Source organism: Blennius ocellaris, assembly GCF_963422515.1.
Source record: "Blennius ocellaris genome assembly, chromosome: 1".
Classification (NCBI taxonomy): Eukaryota; Metazoa; Chordata; class Actinopteri; order Blenniiformes; family Blenniidae; genus Blennius; species Blennius ocellaris.
In genome coordinates, this window is record NC_137650.1 from 36181303 (window position 1) to 36195331 (window position 14029).

The 14029-nt window shown below is 42.9% G+C and overlaps 1 protein-coding gene across 1 annotated transcript; it reads right to left on the reverse strand.

Annotated features, from left to right (window-relative positions):
• Window positions 1-2231: 2231 nt before the first annotated feature.
• LOC308135716 (leucine-rich repeat-containing protein 4C-like) lies at window positions 2232-4124 on the reverse strand (the record flags this gene model as incomplete). Its single annotated transcript, XM_080503810.1, has 1 exon — window positions 2232-4124. The coding sequence occupies one exon, from the start codon at window positions 4122-4124 to the stop codon at window positions 2232-2234; it is 1893 nt and encodes a 630-aa protein (XP_080359936.1).
• Between the last annotated feature and the right edge of the window lie 9905 nt (window positions 4125-14029).

Here is a 14029-nt window from a genome sequence, read left to right on the forward strand (position 1 = left end):
CTTCAACCCCAGACGGAGCTGGAAGATGTTGCAGGATGGATGGATGGATGAATGGATGATGGTGCTTTTCAATGGCAGTCCTTTTGTAGTTGTAACCAAAAGAAAAGTAAAAAAAATGCAGGGGGAGCCCACCCGACGTTTTTTCTTTTTTAATCATATGATGTCATTCACTCAAAATACTTCAAGATCTGTTCTGCAAAATGACGTCATGTGTCCGTCTGCAAGAATTCGCTCCATTACGCCCCGTTTGTGGATGAGCAGTCACATGTGTGTAATCACCAGCGGGAAATTAAAATACGCTTGTTGCGCAGAGACCAAAGCGAAAGGCATATCTACCTCTTCTTACTTTCTGCACAAGGTCACTGTTTCCATGGCGACAGGCTGATGGCTAGTTTTGCCTCCTTATCCTTCATCTAGTTTTCACTCCCCTCCCTTCATATCGCCAATCTCTCTCTTTGAAGACCCTTTATGACCGTTGTGAGACACAACACCCCCCCCCTCCCCCCCCCCCCCCCCCAACCCGGTCTTCCTTTTCATTCTTGTTTTCCTCATCCTTAACGCCTGCCACTTTCAGACTAAATGAAACAGGCAAAGCGTAAACACAATGTTTTGATCGTGTATAAATGACGCTGTGTGTGTGAGACTGAACAGGGGTCGCTTCAATATCAAAGCTCTGCGCCCTCCGTTAGATGTCGGGCGCAGGGAGAGAGGGAAAGTCTCACACTGTTTCCTTATCAGCGTTCCTCTGTTGCTCTGCAAATGAACTGCTGATACAGATTAATGAGCTAAAACCCACCGGCTCTTATTTTGATGCAGGTTCCTAGCCGCTCCACCGACGACGCGTGGCTCGTCTGCGTTTGTCTGACGGGGTCACACGACATTACGACGCAGCCTCATTTGCCTCCTTATCTGTACTAACAGATGGACTATCGGCGCCTGAGCTGCTGTGACCCCGGGGTGGTGGCAAGGTAAGGCGACACGGAGTGGACGTAGATCATTACTGGGTTAACAGAGAGACTACCGACCACAGCCTTATGCTCCCCTTCATTTTCCCCGAGCAACGCTCCTGCCTTGGCGCGGCACATGCCACCAGATAAAGCGAGACAAATGAGACGCGGGGACGGCGGAGGAACATGTTGGAGCTAAGTGACGAGGAGACAATCAAAGAGCTATAGGACATTAAAAGAAACCGAGAGCAGGGAAATCGGAACAAAAAGGCGGACTGAGAACATGAAGAGTTCACGGATGTGAATGGAGTGTGTGATTAGTGGAAAAAGCCCAAAGCATGTAAAGAAAGGGTAGGATGGGGTGGGGGGGGGGGGGGGGGGGGGGAGTGGGTTGGAGCAAGATCTTAATCTTAATTAAAGAGAAGGATATATGGCTGTTGTCGAGAAGCCATGGGAGAAATCCACGTTCACTCATTTGGCAGCTTTGCTCTTCAGGCATGCTGGCTTCACTGTGATGACATCCCGAGCAGAGTCATTATCATTTCTAATTTACTGTTGAGTGACAGCACAAATAGAAAAGCGAGGAAAATAAACCCATTTCATGTTTTTTTTTTTGTCAAATGAACTCTTTCCAAATCAAACAAACTCTGCTTATCAACCACCAAGAGAATTCCATCAAAGATCTAAATAATGCGTCGTTAACGTATCGTGTTTTTGTCAAAATCGATGCGTTGAAAGTCACAACAATCTCGGTGACAAGTCAAACGTGACGTTGGCTCCGGACTCTGATACCATGAATTTCCACCAATTAAACCATTCTTTGCCTTGTGCAGTATTACACAGAGAAAGTGTGTGTGTGTGTGTGTGTGTGTGTGTGTGTGTGTGTGTGTGTGTGTGTGTGTGTGTGTGTGTGTGTGTGTGTGTGTGTGTGTGTGTGTGTGTGTGTGTGTGTGTGTGTGTGTGTGTGTGTGTGTGTGTGTGTGTGTGTGTGTGTGTGTGTGTGTGTGTGTGTGTGTGATAACGAGAGAGAAATAAAATGAGCTAAAAAGCTATCACAAATTGTTTTTCTTCATTTAGCCACTAGACATATTATTAATAAATAATCTTTGTTTTGTAAAGACACTGTTCAAAGCATCATATGTCGTTCCGTTGCCAAATGCTGATTAGTTGCCACAATTGACATCAACTCTGTCAGTCAATGGCATTTGATTTCTTTTCTCTTCACATGTTGGTCCATTGAACTCGAGTGTGAAAGTGTCGATGCTGGACGCTCAGTGGAAAGATTCAGATTTGAGTCTCTTGTACGTTGTCTTTTGAGCAGGCCTGAATCAGTAAAGGTTCCTGTGTCGCCGAGCTGTGTATGGTACTGAGCATCGGAGCGTGGTGGTAAGTGCTCTTGTAAGTGTTGTAGTGGTTGTAGTGCTCCAGAGGGGGCAGCGAGAGGTGTCTCTCCATCGCCGCGACACCCGCGAGCTCTTCTTCAACGGTGATGACCTCCATGGAGGAGGCGGGCCCATCGGGATCCTGCTGGTTATGCTGCTTCCTCATCTTGTAGAAAATAACCAGTAGGACAGCGGCCATGAGCGTGATCGCCACGAAGCAGCCAATGATGATCTTGGTGGTCTTCATCACCTCGTCCAGGCCGTTGAGGACTCCTCCATCCACATCCAGAACCGGAATGGTGTAAGTCCGCTCTGTGGTCCGTGTCAGGACGGGAGTGCCTTTCGTTGTTGAGGAGGACACCCAACTGAATGGGGGATGTGGCGTTTGGCTGTCGTCCCCCGGTGTCTCGATGGTCTCCACTGTGACCGTGGTGAAATAAGTCACCCCACTGTTTTCCACAGACGTGACATTGAGCACAGCAGAGGCCGAAATGTTGCCCGCTGTGTTGCTTACCATGCAAGTGTAAGTCCCAGTGTCCTGCATCGTGACGCTAGTAAAGTTCAGTGTCCCGTCATTGAGTACCGACAAACGTACCTTGTAAGCCCCATGTGTCACCAATGATCCGTTTGGTGTAAGCCAGCTGATGGAGGTCAGTGAGCTTGTGCGACATTTGAGCTCGGCGCCCATGCCTTCTGTCACATTTAGGTCACTGGGTGGCTCCACGATTACCGGAACGTCACACTGGAAGTAGCTGTGGTCCAGCTCTCCAATGTAGCGACCCTTAAAGACTGTGGGAGTATGGCAACGTGCACAGCAGCTGGTATTGGCGGGTACGGTTTCCTTTAGCCACCAGCTGAGCCACAGGATATCACAGTTGCAGTTCCAAGGGTTGTGATGGAGGTGGACTCTCTCCAGGCGATGCAGCGGTGTGAAGAGGTCATGTGGTAGGAAGGTAAGGTTGTTGTGAGCCAGGTTGAGCTCTACCAGTGATTGAAGGTCATCAAAGGAATTCCTCTCAATAGTTTGGACCTGGGCATGCATCATCCACAGCTTCTGGAGGTTAACTAACCCTGCAAATGCGCTCGGCTTGACAACGGAAAGCTGGTTACCTGACATTTCAAGCTCTTCCAGACGAATCAAAGGTATAATGTTCGGTATCTCCTTGAGGTTACACATTCCCAGGTTCAGGTAGCGCAGGTTGCTTAAATCCTTGAAAGCGCCGTCAGAAATGTAGGAGAGACGTTTGAGCTCACCTAGATCCAGCCTTCGAAGCGATGGGACCCGGTTGAAGGCATAAGACGGTATACTTTCAATAGGGTTGTTGCGTAGCCACAATTCCTTCAACTTGGACAAGTATTCAAACGCTCCATTGGGGATTGTCGTGAGCCGATTATCAAAAAGCTCCAACGTGTTGAGACTGGCCAATCCATTGAAAGCACCAATTTCAATGCTGCGAATGTGATTTTTGCTCAGTTGCAGGATCTCCAGATGGCGCAGGTGCTTGAAACTGTCCACCTTGATGACCTGAATGAGGTTATCCTGGAGATTCAGGTAGCGCGTGTTGGTGGAAATGCCATCTGGGACGTCTCGCAGACTGCGGCGGGTACATATGACTTTGCTGAACTGGTTGCTGCATGAGCAAACAGAAGGACAGGTCTGAGCACGAACCAGCCCAGCCACCACCAGGATCTGAAGGGCCAAAAGCAGCACAAAGAGGGGGTTGGACAGTGCCCCCTTGAGCCTACGACCTCTCATTGTCTGGCGCTGGAGGGAGGAGATCATTGTGTTCAGCATTCATAGTTCATCCGCTGTTGGTATTCTCTGCAACGAGAAGAACAAAGACAGAATGCTATTAGCAACCATATAAAGTAGCAATTAAATATATCTAATATTGTTGTAGCATATATTTGGGTTTGGGGGCCACAAGTTTGTCTATTGGCTTAAATGATTAGTTTGCCAACCGAAAACAAACTGTCAAAGCAAATAACAAAATGTTTGTTTCTGCTTCTCAAACATTAATTAAGCACATGCAATCAATTATAAACTGACTTTATTTAGGATTCAAACTGTTTGTCAGCTGAAACAAAGAATCTGAAGTTAAGACAAGAAAGCTCTGCAAAATGAAGATGACAATTTTGGGCACTTTTCTTCACACATACGTAATTCATTAAAAAATATATATTCAACATAAAAGACACAATACATTTCCACAGTGGAATGTGCATATATCACATAATGAAAGAACAACATTAATTACAAGTTGAAATGAATTGTCAATATTGCCCAGTGGTGCAATATAACAAGCTTATGTGTTGGCTCCCCCTAACCCTGGATTGGCCCAGATTTCCCGGCTTCACTGAAGCTGAAGCGACACAAGAGACGGAAAAATGAAAAGCAAGAACTTAACATCTCCCTCCCACTGGAGCCAGACCTGTGAGTCTTCTTTGGTAAACCCCTTACTCTTTGGAATTATGAGCCCGGAATTATTTAATACACATAGCCGTTGTCATGAAAATTTCAAAAGAAACGCTGCACATCTGTCGGAGGCTTTGGGACCTATTATTGTCAGAGAAAAGTCACCGACACCAAAGCAAGTAAAGTCGGTGAACGTGGCCCCGCGCTGACACAGAAAACTCCCCGAGTATAAAAACCTGCTCATCCTAAAGCTGTTGATCCAGATGATAGCAAAACATTCATACAGTCGTTATTAAATGTTGTCACGAGGGATCTTCGTCGTCGTCTTTCCGTTGTCGCGAAAGCACTTTTTCTTTTGCTCTCCCAATTTTTCATCTCGTGCTTTTACTTGGATTTCAAAAACAAGCCGTGTTTTCCATTGATTCGCCATTAATTCTGTTTTATTCCAAGCATTCTTCCCCCCCATGTTGTTTACTCTCCATTACAAGCCAGTTTATTGTCCCACTAAAACCTCTGAAAAGCAGCTTAATTCAAGAGAATGAAGAGGTCTGATATTGTCCTTGCATAACTGGAGCCGGCTTTATTATCTCCCAAAAACAAGTGACTAACAAGAAACTCCTCGCTCATTATCATTTTAGATTAAATTAGTTTAGATTAGTCCATTCAGCCACTCGGCTTCAGGAACATGCCAGAGGAAGCTGATGATTTCAAGAAAGAGAGACCAAGAGACTCGTCCAGTTCGTGTTGTGCCTCCCACTTCCACACTGCAGTGTTGACGCCTTGCATTCGCCGCTCATTTCATCCTGCACTAAAAGATGGACGCCCCGCAAACCCAGTCGATGCGTGCAGTATCCCAAACATACCGCATATGTGGTGAAAAGTATGAAATGTGACAGCTTTCCGTTGAGATGTGATACAGACACCGTTCGTCAGTTCTCGGTACCGTCTTGCCTTTTTGCAAAGAAAAACCACGAACTCAAATTCAAGTCATCTCTTTGTGTCTCACAACTCAAGCTCAATCTGTTTTTCATATCCCTCCGTCACAAGAAGAGACAAGTATATTATGACCAGTGTGTTCTCAACTGTGAAAATTGTTAACCAAAGTGAAAATGTTCTGGAGTGAGGTGGAACGGCCGACTTGATCAACGGAAATCAGTCTCCGTGTGGCTTCGTTTTTTTTTTTGTTTGTTTTGCAGCAGCCAGGTTGGCGCTCCAGCAAGGCGGTGGAGATGAGACTCTGCTGGGGAATGAGATCGAATGAGGCCACCCACCGGCAGGGGCTCATTTTCTCTGGCTGGATATTCAGCTACCCTGCACCACCACTAAGAGAGGAACATGTCAGAAATAGCAAACATGCTGATGGCGATTATCTGCTGTCGACACAACACATCAGTGTGCGTCTCCGCTCCGCCAGCGTGTTGATCCGTCGCTCCGACAGCCTTTGCTGCATGGCTCCTCCTTAAAGCGATTGATCTCAACGCACATTGTCAGCCCATTACATAATGGAGTAGCACATACGCTCGACGTGAAAACAAAACAAAATCCCTCGAACATCCGTCTGTCCACTCCCTGTTGGTGTAACACTGCATGGACTCATTTCACACGAATTGAGAGCGGCTGAGAGCAGGAGCTCCTTCCATCTCAAATCCTCGCAGCAACATAAAAAAAAAAAAAAGAAGGAAAAACGAGCTCACCCTCGCTTTCCTGCTTCTGCACCAGCAGCCACTGGCAGAATGTTTGACATCGCCGTGATTTGCCAAAATTCATTTGTTTTAATGAGTTTGTTTGGAAAAGTGCTGAAGTAACATACGTCTCAATCAAGGCAACTATATGGAGTAGAGACCCGTTTAATTACAGTGTCGGATACGGAGAGAGTGAGAACACTGTTGTACACCGTGGGCAAGAGCGTTGCACTTCCAATAACACACACACACACACACACAGGTGACAATTCCAGAGGGGTGTCTGAGTTTCACGACACTCCCGAATATTAGAGTTGAGAGAAGGTAAAAGAAAAGAAATAATGAAACACCCTTAAAAAAACAAAAGCGATCATTGTGAGAGCCCCAGTATTTTGGTGGTTTCAGTGTCACTCAGCTTTGAACTTTACCGGTAAAACCCGTCCGTTGTCCTCGTCAGGCATGTCGTCCTCATTAAGGTGTGTGAACGGTAAAGTATGTGTCGGTGCTCAGTGTCGTTCTCTTTGGGTCCTCACACAGGTTCTACTGTATGTTCTTTTAAGATACGAGTGAAGCAAAACGGCCAACGATCACACGTATATGGCGAAGCTCACACATTTCCCTCCAGCCAAACGTACTTGTTAAGTAGTTAGCCGACTGTAAGAAAGTGTTCTCGGGTTTTACTTTAAAAAGTCGCCTTTTCATCCTTCCATCAGTTCCACTTTTACAAAAAGCCTGGCAGCCAAAGGACCTGCTAAATGTACGCTTTTGTACTGGAACCTAATGTCTAAATCTAGTTTTCCTTCATTACATTTACATCACATGCGATTTAAAAAAATGTTCAACAAAAATGTTTTAACTCTACTGATTTGTTTTTTTTCTCACGATATCTTTTCAAACCGGACACGGCGTAGAGTTAAAACATCCATTTGATAACTCAAAGTCCCGTTTGAATAAAAGTCAGGTATTGCTTCCAAGCAGCCTGCTCTGGAGAGTAATTATGTTGAATCAGCTTCACACAAATCCAATTGTGGAAAACAGTGAATGAAACATTGAATTGTGACACAATTTTCTTTGCAGTCACAATTTGACTATGATACTGAGCTTGTTGGCATGTTTGACAATCCCTCCCTGAATTCTTAAGAACTTTTTTTCTTCTGGTTTTTTAATCAAACTATTAAAAAAAAAAAAACCTCTTTTCATTTATGCATTTGTGATCACGTGCTTGTCCCCTGTTGCTTGTGAGATCGGAACACTGACGCCGCCACCATTAGCATCTGATAGCATTAGCACCCTACACACATTACCGGGTATTGTCACCTCATACATTTGGCAGTCTGTCAAAATTAAAGGGGGGTATTTATCATAAATATGCCCGAAGAATATACCCCCGAAAAATATCTGTCATTGCATACAGTGCTGTGCCTCGGAAAGTCACACATTCACCTGGTGTTTATTATGAGATCTTTCAGTTTATTAGCAGTTCGCAGCTGATCCAGTGAGAGTTCCATTTATCGAGCGGCCAAATATGAAGTCATATGAAATCTGGCATGTCTCCAATCACCGAGAACAATGAGGCAAAGAACCGTCTGATGAACTGAATAACATCTTGCTAATTGATTCAACACATCACTGATTCATTTCATTTGCATGTTTGCTGCGTCTTGTTTGTAGCCTGGCTGGTGCTGATGCTGTAACCTCGCAGGCCATCTGGGTTCTCACCAGACCTGCGCTCCGCCGACGAGCCTCCGACGCTCATGTGGCGCAGGTTTGTTGTGTCGCTGTGGGAAGTTGATGTCATTCTCAAGTGCTAATGCATATTTATTCCTGCTGTAAACGTGTGCTGGATACTAAGTCACCTAAAGACTAACACAAGGTCCCACTGGCCAGAAAAAAAAACCAATATGCAAAAAAAATCATTAATTTCCTCTGCAGTCACGGCCCTCGGAGGCAGAGGAAACACAATTCCAAAAACTGAGCAACTTGCAGCCGGACCTTTCTCTTCTCCCTTATTTTAAGTAATAATGTTGTAATATTGTCTTATTATGAGTATTCTTCTTAATGCCTTCTATGTGTGTGTGCGTGTTGCGCAATTTTGAGCCCTGTCAAAGACAAATTTACAATAGACACCCTCTGGGTCAGGCAATACAATTCTGTCTGTCTGTCATCTCAGTAAACCCTAAATGTTTGTGGCACTCGCCTCTAAAATCCATTTGTTCCGAGTGAAACCATAAACCTGATTAGCAAGCCTCGATCTTACAGTATTTGATTTCTTGGCACCAGATAGACGATACCTTTTATTGGATGATTTCTTTGTTGGTTTTCTGTTTTATTGGTTGTGAAATAAATACAAAATAATCTCGGGGTCTTGCACCAGCCAGAAAAAAAGTTGCACTTGATATTGGCGTCTGTCCACAGTCATGATGATATTAAAGATTGTCGTGGTCAGTGTACAATATTGTTAAGATCTTTTCTAATTTCCGGGAGAAAAAAAACAAAAACACAAGTTTTTTCTTTAAGCTTCTGTGATCCAATAAAGCTGCATTCACATTGTTTGTCCAGATTCAAAACTGCATCAAAGATTATTGTTGTTGATATATCACCACCTCAAAAACATAAATACCTCACACTTTTTTATTCAAGGTAGAAAATCTTGTAGACACACAGGATCAAAGTCGTCTTCAATAAACTTTATTGCCTTTACATCAAACTGTGCTGACAAAAGTTTTGACTTATAACCAAATAGTGAAATTATTAACTGTTAACCAGTCTTGCGATCTGAAATTGACCCTGAACTGCCGCCACTTCAATATTATCAGTTCATCTTTGAGTCTAAAAACTCTAAAAAAAAAAAAATAAGAAAGTTGTTTTTAACTTGTGCATTGGCACCAAGCTGTAAAACCTTTTGTTCCCACTGGAAACATTCAATCTTCACTCTTCCGGTCACAATTGGATTTCTTGGCACGACATTATTTCTGTTGGAAGATTTCACTGTTTGCTTGTTGGGATGTGACAAGTACATCCGAATCGTGCTCTCGCCAGCCAGTAAAATTACACTTGGTATTCGTGTCTGTTGTGTTACATCGTTAGAATGTCGTCTAATTTCCTGGAGAAAGACGACAAATTCTGTTCTTGCCCACACAGGTGTTGTAGGAGAAGCTCGGGCAGTTAAAGCAGGAACAGAGCTGTCTCCATTGGCCCCTTCTCCACCCTCCTGTTATCACAAGTTCTTGATTCGCGACACGTTCTTCACTTATGTTCCGCGACATGAGAATGAACTTTGACCACTCCCATCTCGTCAGCTGATCCCCGAGTCGGCGGGAACATTTTGTGGAAATTCAAAGACAAACGTTTTATTGCATTCACACAGAGATCACGAACAAAGCCAATGTGACCGTGACCTTCTGATTCTGGAAACCTACATTAAGTCTGTATAGATATAGAAAAGGTTCACATTGAAAGATTTAGAGAGCTAAAAATACAATCAGTATGTTTAGGGATGGATAAATAATTATTGAAACAGCTTGAGTGGGTAGCGATGAATAGATTATGTAAACAGTATGAATAGATCGATCAATAAATGTATATGCAGAGATGAATAGATGAATATATAAACAGTAAGTATAAATAGAGATTATTATAGATTTAGATAAATATATGAATATAGAAACAGTAATTACTCCTCAAGTGAGCAAACTTAAATGCCCTCAAGTCATTTTCCAACATAACAAGAACAAGCTAGACAGTAAATAAAAGTACACGAAACTGTTAATTCCTGTTAATCCAATTGTTTTAAGGCATTTCGAAAGATATCAAGTCAATATTTGGTCACCATGTGTCAGTTTTGTTAAAGTCCTCAATTACATTGCTGTGAAACACATGTAACAAGCAGCACTGCATCAAAATTATGACACGAGTCGAAGAATTTCACTTATTAATAAATAGAATAAAGTTCTGCATAATCAATTAAAAGTAAAGTAGATTGCAGTCCTAATCAAATAAAATACAGGTTTTTTCCATTAGTTGCACAGGTTCTACAGTAATTCATTTCATGATGAAAGGGTATAAAATAATTATTGAGTTAATTAATTATTAAAAAAGTAATACAATTATCAGGCAGTAGCGGTATAAGCACATCCCCCCCACAGAAGGAAGACGCTGGTTTCTGTTTGGTTCTATATGTGTGGAGTTTGCATGTTTTCCCTTTCCCATGTTTCTCCAACTTTCTCACCAACCCAAAGAGCAGCATGTGAGTTTAACTGGTAACTGGTAACAGGTAACTAGTAACTGGGTGTAAATGAGTGTGTTAAGCCTGTCACGTTCTGAACATGAACTGTACGAATCACTTCCGTCAAATGCAGCTTTCTCTCCGTTCAAAATCCTGCTGTTGTGAAAAGATCAACATTGGTTTTGTTCTATTTACTTGGAATGGAAACTGACGGAGAAATGCCATTTTTAATATTATTTTTAGGAAGTTGTGTGAAAAGGAGGATTAACTGGAGTAGAAAAGTATTTTATCTTTTAGAAAACCCCTTTTTGACAGTAGAACATAGTAATAAATGAATAGATACAGAATAACTGTGATGGGCGTGTCTCATAAGGTCAAAATATAATGTCAAAGTTAACTTTTCCACCTATTAAATAATGAAAAACTCACATTTTATATATTACTATGTATTGGAATATTTCAGGCCTTTTTTTTTCCATTTGGTTCCTTATCATTTCAGTTAATAGTTCAATATGTGGAAATATTCAAATTATTTTTAGCTGGATGTTTTTTTTCTCAACAGGAACCAATATTTTCTCTCGCCAATCCATCACAGGGCAAACACATGTAGACAAACACATGTAGACAAACACATGTAGACAGACCACTCACATTCACACGTAACCCCACAAAAAGTATTCAGTATTCGGCTTGTGATGCTCGATTCTGCTCTGACAGTGGCTTTTAAGGCCGAAGCCTCGAAATGACACGACTTAAAACTGGAAGTTATCATCTTGTTAGCGGCTGTTTGTCACCACTGTAGACAAACAGCCGCTAACAAGCCAACCTTCCACTAAGCGTGGCGCCTCAGTCCAGGGCCTCCTTGCGACGTCGGAGTGTAAATATCGTCTCTCACTCTTGATATGTGATGAAGTTGACACTTCTGACTTACTTGGATAGAGTTATTTACAGTTTTGTCTGTTGGGCAAGTGGATGTAATCACATATTTTATTCAATGTGATTAGAATTACTCAGCAGAAGAGTGTCTGTGTCTACCAGAGATGTTGTCACCCCCCCCCCCCCCCCCCTCTTCGCACACGATTACATAAAACTCCACACAACAGCTCGTTTTGTTGAGTTGCTAATTTGATTTTGTGACCACGATTGTATTATTCCTGCATTTCATAGATGTGAACACGACATTCTCTCTCTTTGCTGCAGTGTGCAGGCTTCCCTGTTAGATAGTGTAAACCCCGGGAGGGGGGGGGGGCTTTAAAATCTGGCACTGAGGCACCATCATCATAACTAGCGGCCATTACTGACATGCAGAGTGGAAGTGCTCCACTCTCCAGCTTGGATCCACCTTGGCAAAAAAAAAAAAAAAAATGCAATTGCCCTTCTCAATCTTGGCCTCAGTTCTCTGGTGTTGGAGAAATAAATCTCCAGTAGGAGGCTGCTTGGTGCCACTGACTTATCAGCCATGCGCCATTCTTTATGAAGGACTGGAAGTGATGGACCTCTTGTTGACTGGAGAAACGTCAGAGCGGCAAAAAAATAAAGTGCATTTTCATGAGCATTTGTCATTTTCTTTGTTCAGTTTGTGTGACTGACTTTCATTCTTCAGTCAGTGTCAAACTGCTTTTACTGGAAAGTGGAATAAATCCACGTCTCCCACTCCGGATGGATGGATGGATGGATAGAAATGCAACGCGTAGAGCGATTGGTGATAAAGAAAGAAATGTATACAAAGATGGAAATGATGGCAATAGACACAAAATGGATATATATCAAGAAACCGCATCTAGGGGTAGATGGATGAAAATTAAGGCAATATAGATGGAGATGATTGATAAATATATAAACAGTACAAATGGAAAGATGAATATAGAAATAGTACTTATAGAAAGGGGAAAAATACTGTGGATGAATATTGAAACAGTAATTATATAAACAGCACGTATAGTCAGAAATGAATAGATGAATATAGAAATAGTAGATAGAGATGGATATACAAAGATTAGAACTGTATAGAGAGAGATGGCTAAATCTAGATGCAGTACACAGATATAGATAATACTTAATAGTGATGGGTGCATACAGAGATACTACATAAGAGACTACGTATAATGAAAGTGCGCCGAGACGGAGATAGAGGGATTTGGTTTCTCCTCCCAAGAGGGGCAGTGGTGGTCTGGAGTTCGTACCCAGACGTTCAGTGGTTCAAACCTCCGCCGATGACTCATCCCGAGCGAGGCTCTTAATCCCCGAGTGCTCAGGTTGCATCAGGAAGCCTCAAACTTGCGCCAAATCAGACATGCGGATCACATAATCCGGCTGTGGCGACTCCAGAAGCGAGCAGCAGTTTCACTCGAGCTCCCTCCCACAATCCCCCCCCCCCCCCCCAAAAAAAACCTCGCTCACTTTCTGCAGCTTTGAATGACACGACGTTCGTCTCTGCACTCCACACGTCCAGCACACGGTTCAAAGGTTGGCTTTGCCAGTGTGGCGACTCTTTCATGCGTCTCCTGTGTAAAAAAAGAATTACAGGCCACTGCTGCAATGTGCCAACGTCCCGATCAGAGAAAAAGTCTCTGTACTTTTGTTACTCTCCATGTGGAATATTACTGCAATTAGTAGGATGCCTTGAGTGTAATGGAGAATTCACTCTTTAGTCTTTCATCTAAAGATCATGTAAATAGCTTCTCTGCCACTTGACAGCCGCCTTGACAGTTTTCTGTTTTGTTTCAAGGTCATGAAAGTAGCTCGAACGTCTCGACAGACACTGCTGAAGTATCTCGGTCTGGACTCGCAGTATTTCATGTTTCATTTTTTTAGCCGACTCAAGGTAACATCATCCTCAATTTCAAAGAAGACAGCGACGCATTCAATAAGATTGTGTTGAAAGACAGCTTTATAGCATTGATTCGGTAACAGTCATGAAATAGGTGGATATAGAGAGGGTCCAACACGGTTATCCACACCGTACCTGTGTGGTGAAGTAGTATTTCACGAATGAACGGCTGCCAAGGGCATCGGTGATGGTGTGTGCTGGCTCTCTATAGCCAGTATTTTGAGGGACACGTCCGATTCATTACAGCCGGATGCTTCCACACATTGTCCTTTGACTTCATTTTTCTCCCAAGAGAAGAATAAATAATCAAAATAAATTCACAATATGTTGCTTCAACTCTCAGGAAATATAATAAAAAAAAAAAAAAATTTTTTTTTTTTCAAGAGTATGCCCTATTGTCTAAGACAGGAGTGCTTCAATACGTCGATCGCGATCTACCAGTCGATCGCAAAGGTAGTAATAGTAGATCGCATGACATTAGAAAAAAAATAGACGCTGGTGTAATGAAACTAATTTACCTTTCCGAATTACGAGTGCAATCGAACGC